Source organism: Dunckerocampus dactyliophorus, chromosome 9, assembly GCF_027744805.1.
Source record: "Dunckerocampus dactyliophorus isolate RoL2022-P2 chromosome 9, RoL_Ddac_1.1, whole genome shotgun sequence".
NCBI lineage: Eukaryota > Metazoa > Chordata > Actinopteri > Syngnathiformes > Syngnathidae > Dunckerocampus > Dunckerocampus dactyliophorus.
In genome coordinates, this window is record NC_072827.1 from 18,071,827 (window position 1) to 18,090,821 (window position 18,995).

At 39.2% G+C, this 18,995-nt stretch overlaps 1 protein-coding gene across 3 annotated transcripts in view; it reads left to right on the forward strand.

Annotated features, from left to right (window-relative positions):
• wnt10a (wingless-type MMTV integration site family, member 10a) overlaps positions 1 to 18,995 on the forward strand; it is a 37,803-nt gene that overhangs the window by 3,039 nt on the left and 15,769 nt on the right. For all 3 annotated transcript variants that reach the window (XR_008572490.1, XR_008572489.1, XM_054787786.1), the window contains exon 3: positions 12,424 to 12,797. Coding sequence is in view for 1 of the 3 variants with exons in the window: in XM_054787786.1 (XP_054643761.1) it covers positions 12,424 to 12,797 (374 nt within the window). In the remaining 2 variants the exon portion in view is untranslated. The remainder of the gene's footprint in view (positions 1 to 12,423; positions 12,798 to 18,995) is intronic.

Below are 18,995 nucleotides of genomic sequence, written 5' to 3' on the forward strand. Positions count from 1 at the left end.
TGAGTGCATCAAAGATTTGATGTTCAAACAAGTTGTGGTTTCACGCTCAACCTCACATGGATGGAATACATCAAAATGACAAGCTCATAGGAAAGATATGCTGCCACAATTACACGAGTGAATGAACAAACAGTATGTTAGTGTAATCTATTTCTCCACAGTCAAAGGAGATCATGTTTTGTCTTATTTTGGCCTGAATCGCGCACACGGTTACCTCCACTGATTTCTGCCTACTTTCTAAACACCCAGCCACCGCTGTACTCTCAGTAGTTTGAACAAAAGATCAGTGGACTTCAAAAGTTAGTCATCTGCAGATTACCAAACTTGGTGCAGATCAGTTTCCTCAGACACTGTTTGAAGTGTTCAGAGCTTTACAAGTTAGCTACAAAAGGATGAAAGAGGATCTTCACATAGATGGAACCCAAGTTACTGACTGGAAAGGGCATCTGGTTCTTTGGAGCAACAGGATTGATGAGCAGTGGTACGCTGAGTCAAAGTGGCTTTCCATTTTCACCCAGTGCAGAAGAAAATAGCGCTTAAGTGAAAATTCTAGCCTAAAAGTGAGTAACGGTTTAATTTAATTTAAACTACTATCAACAGGAATAAAATAGTGACTATAATGACACTTTATAGACACTATAATGTGATAACGTGATGAGGACATGCTGTTGTAGCTGATGATATTTTGGCCAGCTGTATTTTGCTGTTAATATCTGAAATTTGTCCCGAAAATGCTCCAACCATTTTAACATTTACATTAAGCCTGTTCTAACAAGCAGCGGGTAAAGTATGAATAGCACTGTAATTTGTTAAAAACCATTATTACCCTATTCTATTGAGGATTTTGTTAGCTTCAGTACAAATTCCAATTCAAATTTTAACTTCAATGTAAATGAAAACTTGTGTGTTTTTATGTTATCAAAATCCCGACAAATTCATAGAAAAAATACAAAAATACAAAAAGCATATACACAGCAATGTGGCTGGTGAGGCAGAGACTCCTTTGGAGGTTGTTTTTTTTTAATGTACATTACCGGTCAAATGTTTTAGAACGCATACATTTTTAAGTGTTAAGATGGTCTGTCTCTCTTCCACCTTTAACTCCCTTTTTCTTGCCATTTTTTTTTTTTAACAACAAATGACATTCTCCAGTACAATGCTGTTCAACTGACTGCTCCGAACACTGTTTTTATGCAGACAGAGGAGGTAATAAGTACTCCAGAACTTGGAACACCTGTAGGAATTAGTTGCACCAACTGTGAGGGCTTGATCAACCTCCATTTCTGCAGAACAGCTTGAAATTGCTGACCCATTTTGTGGTCCCTGAAACAGGCATTTTTGTATAATTCTGAAATACACATTATTTTTCAGTTTTGGGGAACCTTTTTTTTAACCTCTGGCACTTCACCACTTACCTTTTACCATTTCAAGATATTCATTGGACTTGAATGACTTGAATTTAAGTAAATAACTGGAAAAATTGGGGTGTTCTGGAACATTTGACTGGTAGTATACTGTACATACATGTTCGGCATTAAGAAGATAATAAGAAAAAAGTGAACAATTCACTTTAGTTAAGCAAAGTTTTCAAATTGTTTCAAATACTTCTAAACCCCATTTAATTCTTTTTTTATTAACTGAAAAACATTTGTGGTCTTACCTTTTATGAAGCACATGCACCATATCCTTCTTCAGGAAACGTTCCAGTAAATTGTTGTGAAAGTCTGATCACTTTCTAGATAGACAGATACTTTATCTCAAAGAGAATTGAAATCATTCATTTCGGCAGCCAAATGAATTGATTAATTCAGCAGAGCATAAAAATATCTTGCATTTGACTTGCTGCTCTGCAGCTGGTGCTGAAAAAAAGCTGGCTTTTCCTCTTTATGGAAGGACGGCAGTGACAAGCACCAGCCAGCTCACCCACACCCACAACCCTTCAGGATGGGACGAGTACTGCAGCGCCTCCACGCATTAATTTTCTATGTATGTTATTGTCCGATTAGTAAAAATAATGCTTACATTCATGATATTACCGGGGGTGTAATCAATAACATGGTGTATAATAAATATTTGTGCGACATAGGCCTGTCATGATAACGAATTTTGCTGGACGATAATTGTCCTATAAATTATTGCCAATAAACGATATTATTGTCAAACTCATTATTGTCAACATTATTTTGAGACCATTTTTTCATGAATGTAATGATAATATATGGCATAACATATCAAAAGCAGTAAACTTGAATGTATCAAGATATATTTAAAATTGTAATGAGAATGTCAATACTTTTTACATAAAATAAATTAAACAAGCAACATAATAAATTAAACACGCATTGCCACGGCCAATTGTGGGACAAACCAGAGGCAAAGTGCGTGCACGCCACTCAGTGTGTGCACTCGCCTCCACTCACAGGGCCAAAGAGACTGACAGGAGGGTTCACTCACTCTGTTCATTCCGCTAGAGAACCAGCACGCCCAGATGTTGAGAAAGATGCACAGAGTAAACCCTCTTGGCATCCAGCCTGTCGGGTAGAGAGAGAGAAGGAAAAGAAACACGTGTGCACATGTCAATATATGGAGGCCGGGATTTTTTTATCGAGTTCAAGCTCGTTTTTATTAATTGTGCAGTTAATTGATTCATTGATTATCTTGACAGGCCTACCGCAACATTATATTATTATATTACATGCTAACAAACACAAACTGGCAAGCGCCGTGATCCAACTCAGTGCTGTCACTGAGTGCACTCAGATGGTAGTCGGGGTTTGCGCACTAGGCCGAGAAGAGACACTCGGGGCAGCCTCATTTTAGGTTTCTGTCCTATATTTGATCAGAAAATGTGCTAATACAGACATTTTTACTTAATAAAATGTTAAATCATACAGAATCATATAGAAAATACATTTTTAAAACAATTCAGTGGACAAATATTTATATGTATTTTGTGCTATTACAGTCGTCCCTCACTACATTGCGGTTCGAACATCGCTCCCTCACTCTATTGCGGTTTGTGGTAAGTGAACGAGTTAGCAGAGACTCAATTATTCTAAACCCGAGAGTTTTGATCGACTCGGTCAATATTCGACCATCTCTGGATTACATTACCTTCACGCTGCATGGAGTCAGCCATGGCATGTCCGACATGATAGAGTGAAAAAAAAGTTATTTACCTAGAAAAAAAGGTTATCTACCTAGTCCATGTGGAAGTGGTAAGTTTTGGGCTTCTTTCCTTGTCCTTCTTCCCCACTCCGTTTGAAACACTTTCGTAAGCTTAGAATAAGTAAATTGGAGAGGCTAACTAGTTTGCTCGGTAGCTTGCTGTGCTAGCGGCGGCCATCTCTTATGATACCTACAGTAATCTCGTAGCCTGCGCAATGTGGTCTAAACAAAGAACAACAGGAGTGTAAAGGTGACTATAGGGGTGGTATTTCATGTCCACAGGGGCTCTACTAATGTTAACCGTATTTAGAAAGTCATAAACAGGTTTCCAATGGTTTTCTCTAACTACAAAACTATTCCATTTATTAATACAGTGGGGTTTTTTTACAGCGTATGAACACGCATTGTCTTCTGCGTCCATGTGGTGTATTTGAGTGAGCTATTGGTGCTCTGTTGTGTGTCTGTTATTGTATTTACTACTAAGTAGAGCGTGGTGTATACTCATGTGAGGGTTAGATGTTGCCCCCCCACCCCCACCTCTTCCGCCTGCTAAATACAGAGCCACAACAGTCCTGATTGGCTAATGGAGAACCATCCCATTCTGTTCTGCTTTCTGATCGGCTGTAGTACATTGTCAATCAATCTCCTTCGTGCAGCACTGCCGTGTTTCCTGTTTGCTAGTGATCATAGTTGTATGATCGCTAGGGCGCCATTATGGAATACTGTAATTGAATCTTCGGTTCATGGAGGACTACAAGGAGGAGTAAAATACTACAACAGGAGCAATATGTTGTAACAAGGGTACAAAAACGCGATAGCCGAATGGCGTCGGGACGAGGCACGTCAGAGGAGGGAATAGGTGAGTCACTTAATTGTGTGCCAAAGAGGTTGATCATTAAAATTCCAACGAAATTTGGAGTGTTTAAACAAGAAAGAAATGTGAGAAAATGTTAATGCCTGTCTGAGAAACGTGTATAAAGTGTATTGTGAGGGGTTTTACAGCCTTAAAACATATATACTAATTGCAAACAAGTAAAGTTGTCTACTTTGCGGATTTCAATTATTGCGGGCTATTTTGACAACCTCTCCCCTGCGATAAATGAGTGAACACTGTATTGAATCCTACTTCGTGGAAATTCACTTATCGCAGTCGGGTCTGGAACCAATTAACCGCGGTAAACGAGGGAGGACTGTATGATTCGTTTTTTTTAATTTTCATCACCCGACTGCATCACTTCACTGCACATACAGTCATGGAAAAAATGATTAGACCACCCTCATTTCTTCAGTTTATTGGTCCATTTAAATGCCTGGTACAACTAAACGTACGTTTGTTTGGACAAATATAATGATGATCACAAATAAGAGTTTAATTCAAGAGCAACTTCCATGCTTTTCTTGATAACCAAAATCACTTATGTTCTTACATCAACAGCTGCATTGTACTGCCAAAAAAAAATATTCTCATGAGCTATTTTTGTTGTCGTCGTTATATTTGTCCAAACAAAGGTACCTTTAGTTGTATCAGGCATTAAAATGAACAAGAAACTGAAGAAACAAGGCTGGTCTAATCATTTTTTCCATGACTGTACGTACATCTACTCATATCTTTTCCACGGCAGGACAATAGATTTTTTTTAAGCATCAATGCAGGGGTGTGTGCCTGCAGACAGATATTGAAAATGTAGTTACAACTTATTATATTATTTAACTGTTAGTATAATATGTGATTGGCTGGCGACCTGTCCAGAGTGTACCCCGCCTTTCGCCCGAGACAGCTGGAAAAGGCTCCGGCATTCCAGCAACCCTGGTGAGGACAAGCGGTATAGAAAATGGATGCATGGATGCTTGTATGGTGTCCTACTAAATCATTGCATGAACTCACTTTGGGTTATCTCATTTCCAGTTTGGCACACACTTCCTGAAGTTATGGTGTAATTTACAATTACCAAAAACAGCTGGAGAAAGGTAAAATATGCAAACACATATCGTTATCAGTACGAGCATAGCTTCTGTTGCCCCACAGAATGTTTGCTCATCTTAAACCATCCTTCCCTCGCCGGGTAATCAAATCATTTAAGGTGAAGGTTTAAGGATTGTCATTATTAGTTAAGACATAAACAACCCCTTTTGATTATGATGATTCATCTGATACATGTTGGTTTGGTCTTTTCCACAGAAGTTACAAAGTGACTCATGTTAACAGGCTACTATAAAAGTGCACAGTTCTGGCTCGAGATACACTAGATTGGCTTCAGTCTAGGTGAAGTTGCGAGGATATAATAACCTCAGATTAAGTTTATGTATCCCAAACAGGTATTCTTCACTTTGACTCACCAAACGCCCAACTGACAGATTGCGCCGATCTGTTTTGTACGCGTGCCTCGCCTAATCATTTGTGTCATTATACAGCACTCACTGCTACTGTCATTCTCTGCCACGGATCATTCTTTTGATGGATTTCATAAAATATATGAGCCCATATCCACTGGTCTTTAGCTTGCATTAAAAATAGCCTCAAGAGAGCATCAAGCAAGACATGAATAGACAGAAATAGGGGAATACCTCTCATTCTGTTACTTTTGCTGTTACCATCTTCCCGCTCGCTGGGCTGTTTCTAATGCTTTTACTTCCCCCGCCGGTGCAAGTGCTTGTGAATTTGCTCTCAGCACTTTCCCAACTCTCGCCGGCAAAAGCGTAAAACCAGTTTAGTTGGTTTTTGTAACACAAAGTGACAGTTTCCTTTCAATCTTTAATTCATTTTGCCACTTCCTCTGCCATCAGTTCAGCCGGGCATGCCGCAGCCAGTGAATTATTTGTTAGATTGATTTATTCCCAGTCATCCGGGGGCCTGCATCACAGAGCCAGGCTCAGCGCGGGGAAAGACCTAAAACAGGCTTTCTATGTACGAGGCAGAGCCTAAGTGCTATCCCTCTCTCTTGAGGTACAGTATGTATGCGTGTGCGTGTTCGGGGGGTTGATGTATACAGTTTGAATTAATCACTTCATGAAATAATACGTCAAATACTGCATTGTATCGGGCACAGTCAATTGATTTTCTTTAAAGAGACTGTATGCAGTGGGTTCCCACATCCATCCATGGCATGCTTGACATGACATAGTGGAAAAAAAGTTCTCCCCCCATTCCGTGTGGAAGTGGTAAGTGTTTGGCTTCTTACTTTGTCCTTCTTCCCCGCTCCATTTAAAACTGTTTCGTAAGTTTAGAATAAATAAATTGGAGGCTAACTAGGTAGCCCGCTAGCATGGTACGCTTAAAGCCGTGGCTGTCTCTCGTGTCAGTGCAGTGATCCTGTAGCCTATGCATTAGCACTGTGGTGTAAACAATGAATAATAGGAGTGTAAAGGTGACTAAAGGCTGTTATTTCATGCCTACATGGCTCTAATAATGGTAAAGAAAAGATATTTTGAGTCATAATCAGGGTTTCTATATAATATTTACTATTACTATTACTATTACTATTACTATTACTATTACTTTAGTGGTCTTTTTCAGGGGTTACCAATCAATGGCTGCAAGAAATAACACAGGGAAAACAAGGATAATACAGCCTATTGAATTTCACTGTTGTTTTATAGTAAAAATATTTTATTGAATCTAAAGTGATATCACTTCTGAAGTAAAAGGTTCATGTTAAAATGCTTATTTTAAATAAATAATATGGAAGTGAATTATTTTTCTTTGTCGTCACATCTGTGTCCGCCGTGGCCGTGCACAGCCTCTGTTCTAGCAGATGAAAAGGGCAGCTCTTGCAGAAGGACGCTGCCAACAAAAACGACTGGAGAGGAAACATTCAAGGCCTTGTATGAATATGTCCGGTTAACTCAGCTGGGAAAACTCTGTTGGCGCGTGCACCGACAGTGCCGCCGCAATGACTGACCACTTATCTGGCATCATCACCCGCATGGCACATGTTAAAAACACATGCACGTTGAACCACTCTATGACAATCCTTCTCTATAGAAAACGGAGTCGAGGTTTGCACTGTTGGTTGTATTGATGGTTGTGTGCAGCACACCATGTTTTAATTTGAATTTAGTTTTACCTGGCTTTATATATCATTACGATGACGGTGCAATTAGATTAGTGTGAGGTCCGAGCATACAATACCTCTCCCTTTTCCTGCCATCAGTTTATCACATTTTTGATATGTGCCTGTGTAGTCAGACGACGTGGAAGCTCCTGGTCTATAATAATGGTCAATGGGCCTGGGTGCTTCTCTTGTTGTCAGCATTAGTGTCAGTCCAGTCATCACTGTAATACACTGTGACTGCCAAAAGTAAATTCATCAATTTTGCGCTCAATGGAGGCAACGACGCAAGACTGACTAAACAAACAAATTACATCAAACAATACTAAAAAGGCAGAGTTTATAGTTTTATATTTGACTCCAACAAGCAGCATGAATAATTTTTCCCTTCAAGCACTTCTCTATAAAGTTCCAAGTGGTTTCTTTTCATCTGCGCTTCACACGTTTCCTTTGTAATCGTGCTTTTTTTTTTTTTACGAGTTGTGTGACTTATGTGCGGTCTTATAAAAACCGGATGCTCACAATCACAAGCCTGGGACTGAATGATTGACACTGAAGTTGGGGTGGTGTTCTTGTTCTCCTTCAGTCTTATGGGTTATATGATGAAATATTACAAATATAGTGATTTGCAATTATTTTGCGTTGCTTTATGCATGTAAAACTAGTATTATTATCTCTGAAATGTATTTTTGTTAATAGTTTGGGGGAAAATAGTAATTGGATTTACATTGTTTCCCATGGGAAAAATAGCCTCGGTTTTCGTCAAAATCTTTGGAATTGATTAATAAGGAAGGTAACACTGCAGATAAATTTCACAGGAATGTGAATGACTGTGTATGTAAATTCAATTAATCCAATCTAGACACCCAAAAATATTAACAAATACATTTTTATAGAGAATAATTACAGTTTTACATGCGGAAAACGACGTGAAATAATTATAAATGACAAACTGATTGAATTTATTGTTGATAGAGACTTCCCGTCCGGTTCCCATCCTGACCAGTGTTTCTCACCTTCTTTATCAATGTACTGGCACATGCAACATTTTTGGCCCTATGGTGGCTTATTAAGCAGTCACACTCAATAAAAAATGCACAGACTGAGAGTCAGAACCACGTAGGGTGCTTATTTTTGCACTCGATTTTGAGGAGCAGTACAGTACTATGTGTGCAGCAAACTCAGCAAGCTGTAATGCATGTGCTTGTGGTTAAAGAAGACATGTTCACCAATACAATTCCACATGCATTATTAATGTCAGATATTTTTATGACACCCTTATATTGTTAACACAATTACACAGTATGTGGCGGCCAGCACTCTTATTTTGAAGGCTGTGTGTGTTGAGAATGTCTGTTGATGCTTACAGGAATAGTTCGGATTTTTTTGGCATGAAGTTGTATGACATCCCCATCAGCATTGTAGTCCAATAACAGCGACTTACCCCCCCCCCCACTTGGTCTGCTAAGTCCAGTTCTAGTCAGATTTCTGTGATGAAGAACGTAGTTCCGCTTAGTTGCTGGGGACAATTAAGTAAAGAGATTGGCTTCTCAAAACAATATGCGTTCAAAAGATGAAAACATTTGCTTCACAAAAATGTATCCCTGCGCACTGTCGCCTGTGCGTTCATGTGAATGTGACGAAGACACTCGCATCTTCTTCCGCTGTGGACCACATACGTAAACGGAAGTCGATGCGAGCATCTTCGTCACATACACATGAACGCACAGGCGACAGTGCGCAGGAATACGGTGGGAGACAGATATATAAGGCCAAGCGTTTTGTGAGGTCTGATTTTTTTGAGAAGGAGACCAAGTGGGGGGTAAGTCGCTATTGGACTTTATTGCTGATGGGGATGTCATCCAACTTCACATCAAAAAATCCGAACTATCCCTTTAAGACCAGCTGGGAGCAAGAATAAACGTGCCTGTCGTCCTTATTTTACACAGAACGGCCATCGTAAAACGGTGTTTTGCATTAACAAGCGGTAAAACAACATGATGCAAATACACTCCTATAGCCTAATCTAAGCTAGCCCCAATAGCTTCCATTCACGTTCCATAAGAGATGAGTTTTGCTAAATTTTGCCGGTGTTTCTGGTCTTCATTTTGACATGTTTAGTTTGGGAGGGGGCGGGCTATTGTTTGTGATGAGATTCTGACACGATTGAGCAGTCCACCAGGGAAATACTTCACCACGCAAACGTTCCTTCTCGTCATGATGACAGCATTTCATTCACAGTATGTCAATTTCTGCTAGATTCCGTGTTTAACAGCACATCCTGTTTTGATTGGCCAATTCAGTGCATCCGTCCACGATTCCGTTAAGGTGGAAATCATAGGGCTCTACAGTACAGGTCAAATGGACTTGTGTGATATCTAAAACTGAGGGAAAACATTTTGGCGAAGAATTTAGACGAAAATCAGATCATATGAAATCTGGAGCGTACAAAATCTAAGGATCGACTGTATTGCAATTATGTAAACTAAGTTTTAGACTCTAAAAATGTGAACAAATTGGAGGTCAAAACTGCTCTCTAAACCCTAAACAGTCATAAAAGTCACTTTGGTGGAAAAGTTTAACTGATGTAACCATCAATCTCTAGACATCTATCACATCCATTCATCCATCTTCTATGCTGCTGCTCCTCACTCGGGTCGCGGGTATGTTGGAGCCTATCCCAGCTGACTTCGGGCGACAGGCGGGGTAAACCCTGGACTGGTCGCCAGCCAATCGCAGGGCACATATAGACAAACAACCAATCACAGTCACTTTCGTTCCTCCTGACTGCGTGGCCAACATGCAAACCACGAGGCCACTGTGCGGCCCCATCTATCACATCATAAGGCAAAAATACAAACAAAAAAACCCAAATCATTTTATGACTGGCATTCACACAAAATTAAAAGTGTGTTGGTTGCAGAATTGATTAAGCAATGCTGGATCTTTATCACAGAACTTTCAGGAAAAATGTATTGTCCAAGAAAATTCTGACAAGGCGATTACGGTAAGTATAAAAAGCTACAAATGCAACAGTGTGTTTCATAGAGCCACGAGGACATGTTCAGTGCAACGACGCAGTGCAAACTCAAATGCAAAACTTGACTTTGTAACAGCACATGTAAAAAGCTGGCCAATGACTGAATACCCAGACGGAGTCACAGTCTTGCCTTGGAAGAATGTGCATTTCGCCTGCGCGTCCTCTGATGGGAGTGGTGGAGGTCTGTTCTAGCACAGCTGCACCACAGAGACAAAGCATGCAAGTGTTTGCAACACTTAATTGCCATTGTCCCACATGTCATCCTGTTTTTGTTGATTTTAAAGTTAATGGGCAAATCAAATGATTTGTATGTCCTGAACAAAACAGAGGAAGCTCAATTTGCTCTGGCTGTAAGTCCTTCAGTATTAATCTCTAGAAATGTTATCCGTGTATTACTTTGGGAGTTTGAAGACATTATCCTCCTGAAAACTCTGTGGCGCCCCCATTACATAGCTTGCAAAATAAACAGTATGACAAAAAAATCCTGTAAATAAGGGAATAAAGAATAATAGTCATCATCAAAACAATTTAAATAGTACATTTACACCAAGGGTTTCCAAAGTGCAGCCTGGGGGCCATTTGCGGCCCACAGCTGTTTTTCTTTTTGGCCTGTGGCAATTATAAAAATATAATTTTACAAAAAAACTTGTAAAAGTTGCAATTTTACGAGAATAATGTTGTAATATTATGAAGAAAAATAACATTATTTTAGTAGCATAGAGCAGAAATAGTCAAGAAAGACGTGGTAATTTGAGGAAAATTAGATTGCGCACAACGTTAAATAAAGTCAAAACATTATGGGAATAAGTTCATAAGGTTACGAGAAGAAAATAGTAGATAGATAGTAAATAGTTGGCAAAATAGTTGGAAAAAAAACAGCTGTAAATGAACGAGAATAAAGTCAGAAATATGAAGAGAAAAAACGTCATATTCTAATGAGAAAAAAAGTTGCAACTTTACAAGAACAAAGCTGTAATATTCTGAGGAAAATGAATGTCATTTTAGTAGCATAGAGTTGAAATACCAAATAATTCCTTTAAATCATAATATTATGAGAAACAAAGTTGGGATTTTTAGAAAATTAGGTTTGTGAAGAAGTATAATATTATGGGAATAAAGTACAAATATGAGTCATAAAGTCATAATACTACGAGAAGAATATTCATGGAGATTATTTAGAAAACGGAAAAAAAACAACAGCAAAAATTGAAAAAAAAAAAGAAGCAAAGACCGAAGCTTATACTAACAATACACTTTTTCACCTATATCACAAAGCTAAGGTGCAGTTTTTTGTTGAAGTATATATAACTTATTAGCTTATCTACATGTGTAGGTTTAGAAAAAGGTCAAAGTGGTCCTCGCATCCTGTCATTTTTCAGTATATGGTCCTCGGTGTGAAATGTTCGGACACCCCTGATGTACACTATGCAATAACTATAGCCAAAGACTAAATAAAATAACAATACAAAAGCTATATAAAACCTATATATTTTTGTACAGCTATGCTAAACTAATGATGAGAATGAAAAACGATGAGCCTTATTTGTTATCATTTGTAGTAATATTAATCGGGCATTGCTTTACATTTGAATCAATGTGAGCTTTTCGATTTTCAGACTTAATGGTTTTAATGCTAATGCTAATGGTTTTAGTATCATAAAATAATGATATTATTAATAATATCATTATAATGATATTGAAGGTGGTGCCTAATGGGCCAGAGAGCTCTGCTTTGAGGCAAAAAGTGATATGGCATCCTCAAAAAACAAACAGCTAAGCTTCAAAGTAACTTCACACAATGATATCAGCAAAGCTCTGGTCAGACTAGCAGTTTTATCAGAATCGGGCAAGCTTTTTAGAATTTGGGAATCAAAACTGAGGGATTTGCTTGATTGACATTGTGTTTTTGCCCTCTTGAGCAGCTTAAAAGCTGCTTAAAAGTTTAAAAGCAATTCTTACAATGTTGCCTGCTCTTTTCCAGGCAGTTTATTTTGGCTCTTTGCTATATGGATTTGCGAAGCAAACATTTTGTGTGACACAAACCACATGGTGCGTCAGTTCATGTGTTCCTGCCCAAATTGTTCCCGGGCACAGTGGTTGAGTGCACGCAGCAAGATGGTTGTTAAAGGTTGTGTCATCCTTGTTCCCGCTTTGCTCTCCTCACAGGTTTTCGAGAAAGCGCCTTTGCATATGCCATTGCAGCAGCAGGCGTGGTGCATGCTGTGGCCAATGCCTGCTCCATGGGCAAACTGAAGGCCTGTAGCTGTGACGAGAAGCGGCGTGGCGATGAGGAAGCCTTTCGCATCAAACTGCACCGCTTGCAGCTGGAGGCCATCCACCGAGGGAAGGGGATGGTACACGGTGTCATGGAGCACTTCCCTGCCGAGCTTCCCGGACCCCAGGACTCATGGGAGTGGGGAGGCTGCAGTCCTGATGTGGAATTTGGAGAAAAATTCTCGCGGGACTTCCTGGATGCCCGCGAGACCTACAGGGACATCCACGCCCGTATGAGGCTTCATAACAACCGGGTTGGCAGACAGGTGAGTCCAGTAATGATTACACAGTGGAGCCTTCAAAGGTGAACACACTAAAAAGGACACAAATTGGAATTCAAGCAAAAGTAGTGCAAAACCTCAAAACCCTAACATTAGTATTTACTATACGGATGTGTCTTGCTTTATTATTATTATTTTTTTTGTTGTAATGCCACACAAAAGTTTAAAAGCAAAGCTTTACTGTGGAACTATAAGGAATGTTTAGAGGTCATCATATTAGAAAAACCCTAAAGGACTGCAATGTGTCACACAAAATATTTGCATATTTCGGTTACGAAAATATATTTGTTTTTATGTGTTCACCTAACATTTTCTAGACTTTTTCATGCATTTTGTGCCTTGAATATGCTAAAAAACACTCCATTGTAGGTCAATACATGCAAAAATATCTGACCATAACATCATATCAACTTTGTGTTACAAGTGACAATGCAAACTTGTGTGGTATCTAATAATATATCATTAATCATGAATTCATTTTTAGAATATGCAGAGGGCCAATAAAAACGGTGGGCTGAAAACGGCCCCCGACAAGTGTGAGAGCAGAGAGAAGCCTGATGTGTTGAGGCTTGTGTGGCTGTATAATTTGTGACATACAGTATCCTATAAAGCGGATGCGCATTTGTACTTTTAGATAAGCATGAGTAATATAAGTCACACCTGCACACTAAATCAAAGCTCTTGCTGTGTGACTTCAAGCATGTACAGACTTTGTGAGAGATCGTCTGCATGCAAGTCCATCTTCTGTATTAATCCAAGCAGAAATGTGCCGAAAACATTAAGGGACTCCAAGAAACTTTGACTAATATGAGCAAAACAATGAAGCTCATCAAACATGTTTACTTTTTTGAGATTTAGCTTCCTCTTGGAGCCTATCCCAGTATTGCAGTACACCCTGGACCCTGGACACCCAGTCAATCAAAGGGCAAATATCGGCCAACACCCATTCATATTACACCAAACCAACTCAGGTTGCATGGAAGTTTGTTTTCTTTTTTACTTTTAAAATGAATATTCATTTGTTGTCCATTGTAGACTTTTTCTTCCTCTATTGTTATTATGATGATGCCATACTGTATTTTAACAGATGGCGCTACAAAACATTGAAGTCATTTCACAAGCTAGCGGGGCACCTCAGGGAGGAGTACGACCAACAGGAAGCATAAAGTCATTCAACACCTTGATTCCTGACTTTATGAGGGCTTTGATATCAGGCACCTTTTTGTGGTTACATTTGATCATGTTGACTTGTAGTTCCTTCGACATACAGAATATTTCCTTTTTATGCTATATGATTGCCTCTGGTGGATGTTTGGAATCAACCATCTGCTCAGTTACCTACTTCTCTTTTACGCCTCAGTTGCAAACAACTTCATATACACTGTACATATTTTGTATATAAAGATGTTACCTAGTCTCTTTTTGATAGACTGGAAGTTTTCCTTCATCTTCTTCTTATGCTTGTGCACGGACTGCACTGACAATTAGTGTCAACTTTTTTTGGGTGTGATAGGAAAGTGACTGTCTGTATGAAAAAAATATACCTATAATCTAGGCACAGCTCTAAATAAAGTTATTTATTGATTTGGTTTCACCAATTTTAAAATACCTTCACACAGTATGACAAAAAAGGGACCACTCTACTGTAGTTATCATAATCTCACAGTAAAACCAAGAGTACATGTAAATCATGGTAATTAATTAATCAACTCTTACGCTATGGAATACACTAATCCCTCGTTTATCGCAGTGAATTGGTTCCAGACACGACCGTGATGACTGAACGTCCACGAAGTCGGAGTCCTTATTTATAAATGGGATGATTATGTAGTTAGAGCATAGAAAACATGATCATGACTTTCTAAAAATGTTTTTTAACATTAGAGCCCTCTCAACATGAAAACAACTCCCATATACTTGTAGTCACCTTTACGCTCGTATTTGTCAAGTTCTTGCTTTGGTTGTCGAATGCTAGACCCCCGGTATGCAGAGACAGATGCAGCGTGTGAATAAAAAATAGTACGAGCTGGTACAGGTACTCATAGTAGTGCAGATAACAGGCAACAAAAAAAACGACAAAGGAAAAGGCTCTGTGAAAACCCAAATGGTAGTCCTGGGAAGAAGCAACACGTAAGAGGAACGTTTAGGTAACGACATAGGCAAGGAGAACAAAGGAAATGAAACACGGCTTATGAACTCAACTGACTGAGATTGAAAACAGCCGCACACAGTTCCACAGGGGTGAAGTGGCTGCACACTGCACCCGGCAGGAAGCAGACCACACAAAATAACACAAAATGTTTGTGTGTCAGTAACACTGACACCAAGTAACCACCGTAGAATACTACTTACATATCATTCACAGCGTCTTTGAATGCATCTTCTTAATTTAGGCAAAAATAGCTAAAATTAGCTTCAGTATCTATATCAATCACGAAACAGCATGATTTATTTATTCATATATTTTTTTTAAAAACTTGAGCGTGAAGTCGCGAAAGTGTCAACAAGGGTTGACTGTACTTCCATCAGTACACTTGAAAAAGTATACTGTACAATATACAATCCATTGCCATATTTCATTTTAAAATAGGCTTTATTATAAAATTCTTCATAAATGCCAATAGTGTTTATTTTCATTATTATGTACTAGTGTCTAGTATATCTCTCCAAGCTGACTTGCTAAAAGGTTGTCTTGACTTGGTCAACACATGATGCAAATGATGGCGATAAGCCTTGATGATCTCCAACTACAACATCGACACGAAGCAGCTGTAAATTGCACATTGTTCCCTATTTCCTCTTAGTCATTTGGGCCTGGCTCTTTCAGTTGACGTCTGGTCCTCTTGATTATGCAGACAAAACACAACATCGAAGAGCAACAACATTTGGCCGCCCAGTGGCAGCTGTAATAGTAGAAATAACCCTAGTTTCTTAAATGGTGACATCAGTTCTAAGCAACCCTGTGGACTGGGAGTCAGTCTTAGGTGGGGGCTCATATAACATGTAGTAATGCACTCATGAGCCAAGGAAGGGAATAAATTGTCTTTTGGGGCCTCTTTTGGATGTGTAAAGCAATGTTATGAAACTCATAGGTCAGTGGGGGCTCATACTTACCCTGTCTGCTGAGCCTCAGAGGGCTAATTGCTTCTGAACATTCAAGTCCTCAGTGTGTTATTTTCTGGAGTGGGCTTGCGTGTGGACTGATAAGCAATTTCAAAATATCCAAATGATATAACCTTAACATTGCATATACAATGGAACCTCAGAAGTCCAACACAATCTCAACACATTTAGAGTGAATTTTTCCATTCTTCGACTATCACTATCAGAAAATGTTTAAGTAACAGTTTAGCTTTCTTAACTCGTACAGTCAGGAGTAAAAACGATAAACAAATAATGCTTTTTACTTAACAGGTGAGTAAATTTAAATAATGCCCTAGTAGTCTTTCCTCTTACCGACCCCTGACTACCATCTTGATCCCTCCACCCACTGCCCCACTCCCCTTTGCAGAAAGGTACTCTTCAAGTACAGGAATGTGGTGGTTTTTTAGCGGGGTGTGCATGTCCCCTCATGCCCACCACAGGGTTCTCACGACGTCCCATCTTGTTTTTACTTCTAATTAGTGGCTGCTGGCAGTTTGGAGACAGATGTTTAAAATCCTGCAAAAAGATTTTTGACTTCAAACACCAGAGTGGAAAGTAGAAAAAGTTTCACCCTTACTTCCCTCCCCTGGAACAACCATCTCACACTTCTCTCTGTGTTCACATTATGGAAGCCGAGAAATCAGTTCTCTTAATGAGTTGGGCAGAGCAGATTTCTTCATACAAGGTGTCAGAATATAATCAGTGTTACATACATTTTAAAATGCCGCTTGCATTTCTGACCACAACATTAGTTACACCTGCACAATGTAACAGGACCCACTACAAAAGCTGTATCAAAAATGGCCTGTTTTCACATTGAAAGGCTCTTAATATTCTCTGACCATGTAAAAAATGATTAATAATTAGTATTTCAGTGGTCCCTTGCCACTTCACGGTTTGAATTTCAGTTTTCAGAAAATATATTAATTGATAAATCATGCTGTTTCATATAGGCCCAGCAAACCCCCGCAACCCTGAGGACAAACGGCATAGAAAATGGATGGATGGATGCTGGTTGAATACGGCCTATGATTAGTCCAAAAATATGCACCTGTTTGTGTTTTTTTTTGCCTAAATTAAGGTATTTTCAAGCATGCAAATGAACCACAAATATTTGTATAGGGCATTCAGAAGACACATTTAAAGACGCTGTGACTCATATGTAGAATTCTAACTCGTGTCATATGTCAGTAATGTTACTGTAATTTTCGGTGAGACACACACACAACAGGCTTTTATTGCACGTTTGGATTATTTTATAACAGGCACAATAATCCCTCATAAAAACACGAGCTGCTGTTGCGGCTATAACCCTCGGCAAGATAAAACTCAACTCTGAACCCCGATATCACTGCCTGTCCGCCCACCACTCACTCCCCTTGGGAGCACATGTATAGTAACACATACGAGCACAAGTCTTATTTATGTCTTCAATGGCTTTTTACTCTTATTATGTCTACTGTATTTGGTAATACAACTCTAAAGGTAACTATAGAAGTGTTAATTCGTATCTAGAAGTTGTGTTAATACACTGTGTGAGTCCAACTGTGTTCTTAATGTATTTTTATCACAGAACATGCTTTTTAGCAGCCTATTAGCTTTCTAAGACATGAAAACAGGAACCTCGCCTAGTTTTGATGTCATCAGCAGCTGACTCTGTAGCCCTTTGCTGTCTAACAGAATTACGCCACAAGTCTCAAAAATGTTAAATGTATAACATGTAACATGTATAACTATAATTGAGAAAGTATAAAAACGTGTTTTGTGTTAGCATTTTTGGCTTTCTAGAAAGGATTAATTGGAATTGTGTTATTTCTTATGGGAAAAATTCATTTGGTTTGAGTACGTTTTGGTTAGAGTTGGACCTTCTGGAACGGATTAATGTGTTTTAAAATTTCCAACTATTTACAGTAAAACAACACAACATCAACAAAACATTACACAACAAAAGCTAAAAGAAAAAGCAGCCTCCAGGTGACAGTTTTTGCTAGTCTTTAGCGAAGATTCGCATTCACCTCACCTCACCTTTCCAGCTTGCTTATGTGTATAACACCTCCCTCACCTTGTTGAGTGTCAAATCACGCGCAGCTTTACCAAAAAATGAAGACAAGGAAAAAAACAATGTCGTTCACTTCAAAGAGCCGGCTCTAAAAGCTGTTTCGTTTGCGATTGAGACATCACTGCTACAAAGTAATGTCAGTGTGAATGGTTTATTTGTGCTGTGTGTGGGACTGGCAACCAGTCCAGGGTGTTGCACAAAGTCAGGTGGCGTAGGCCCCAGCTCACCCATAATTCTGAACAATACAGCACGGATTGTGCAGGTAACCTAATGTTGTGGCCATTAAGTGTAAATGATAGGAGTAACAGGTCAAATATAACTAAAGGAGATCGCCAGCACACATTTCTGAACAGTTGATACACTTGATATTAAAAATGCTAAAATATTAGTATACCTTTTCGACATTCATTCACACATTTATATTAGGAATGTCTCCTTGTGCCAGAACAGTCCTCAGTCAATTTGCCGTGAACGAAAACACTTCAGTTATGTGCGGTAGTCAATAACATTGTTCTATAACCACATTAGAAGTATCTGCTTAAGGCAAGGAAACACTTCTGTGGGTCGATAAGTGTTCTTTCTTCCTTTTTTTTTTTATTTCGAGAACTCTCCGCAATCTTACAGGCAACACACCTTTGAAAAATTGCTTGGCGAGTTTCCCTGTGTGCATGTAGGAGAGCTTTTTGAGCTGTGCCTCGTGTTCTGTTCAATCCTGCCAATTCATTAGGCAGGTGGTGACTGTGCAAGTGTGTTTTGTTACTGGCAAACACCCTGTGGTAATTATGATTTACCATCAGGGCCTGACTGGAGGCGCAATAGGTGAGATGTTATGGCCTTCTCCAAAAAGGAACCATGGGCCTCATTCACAAACATCTTCTTAAAAGTCTTCTTAAGAAGTGTACTTAAGAAGGCGCGGGTTGGGAACTGCGCCGCATTCACGACACGTTCTTAAGTAGGGATAATCGTTCGCACCGGTGTTC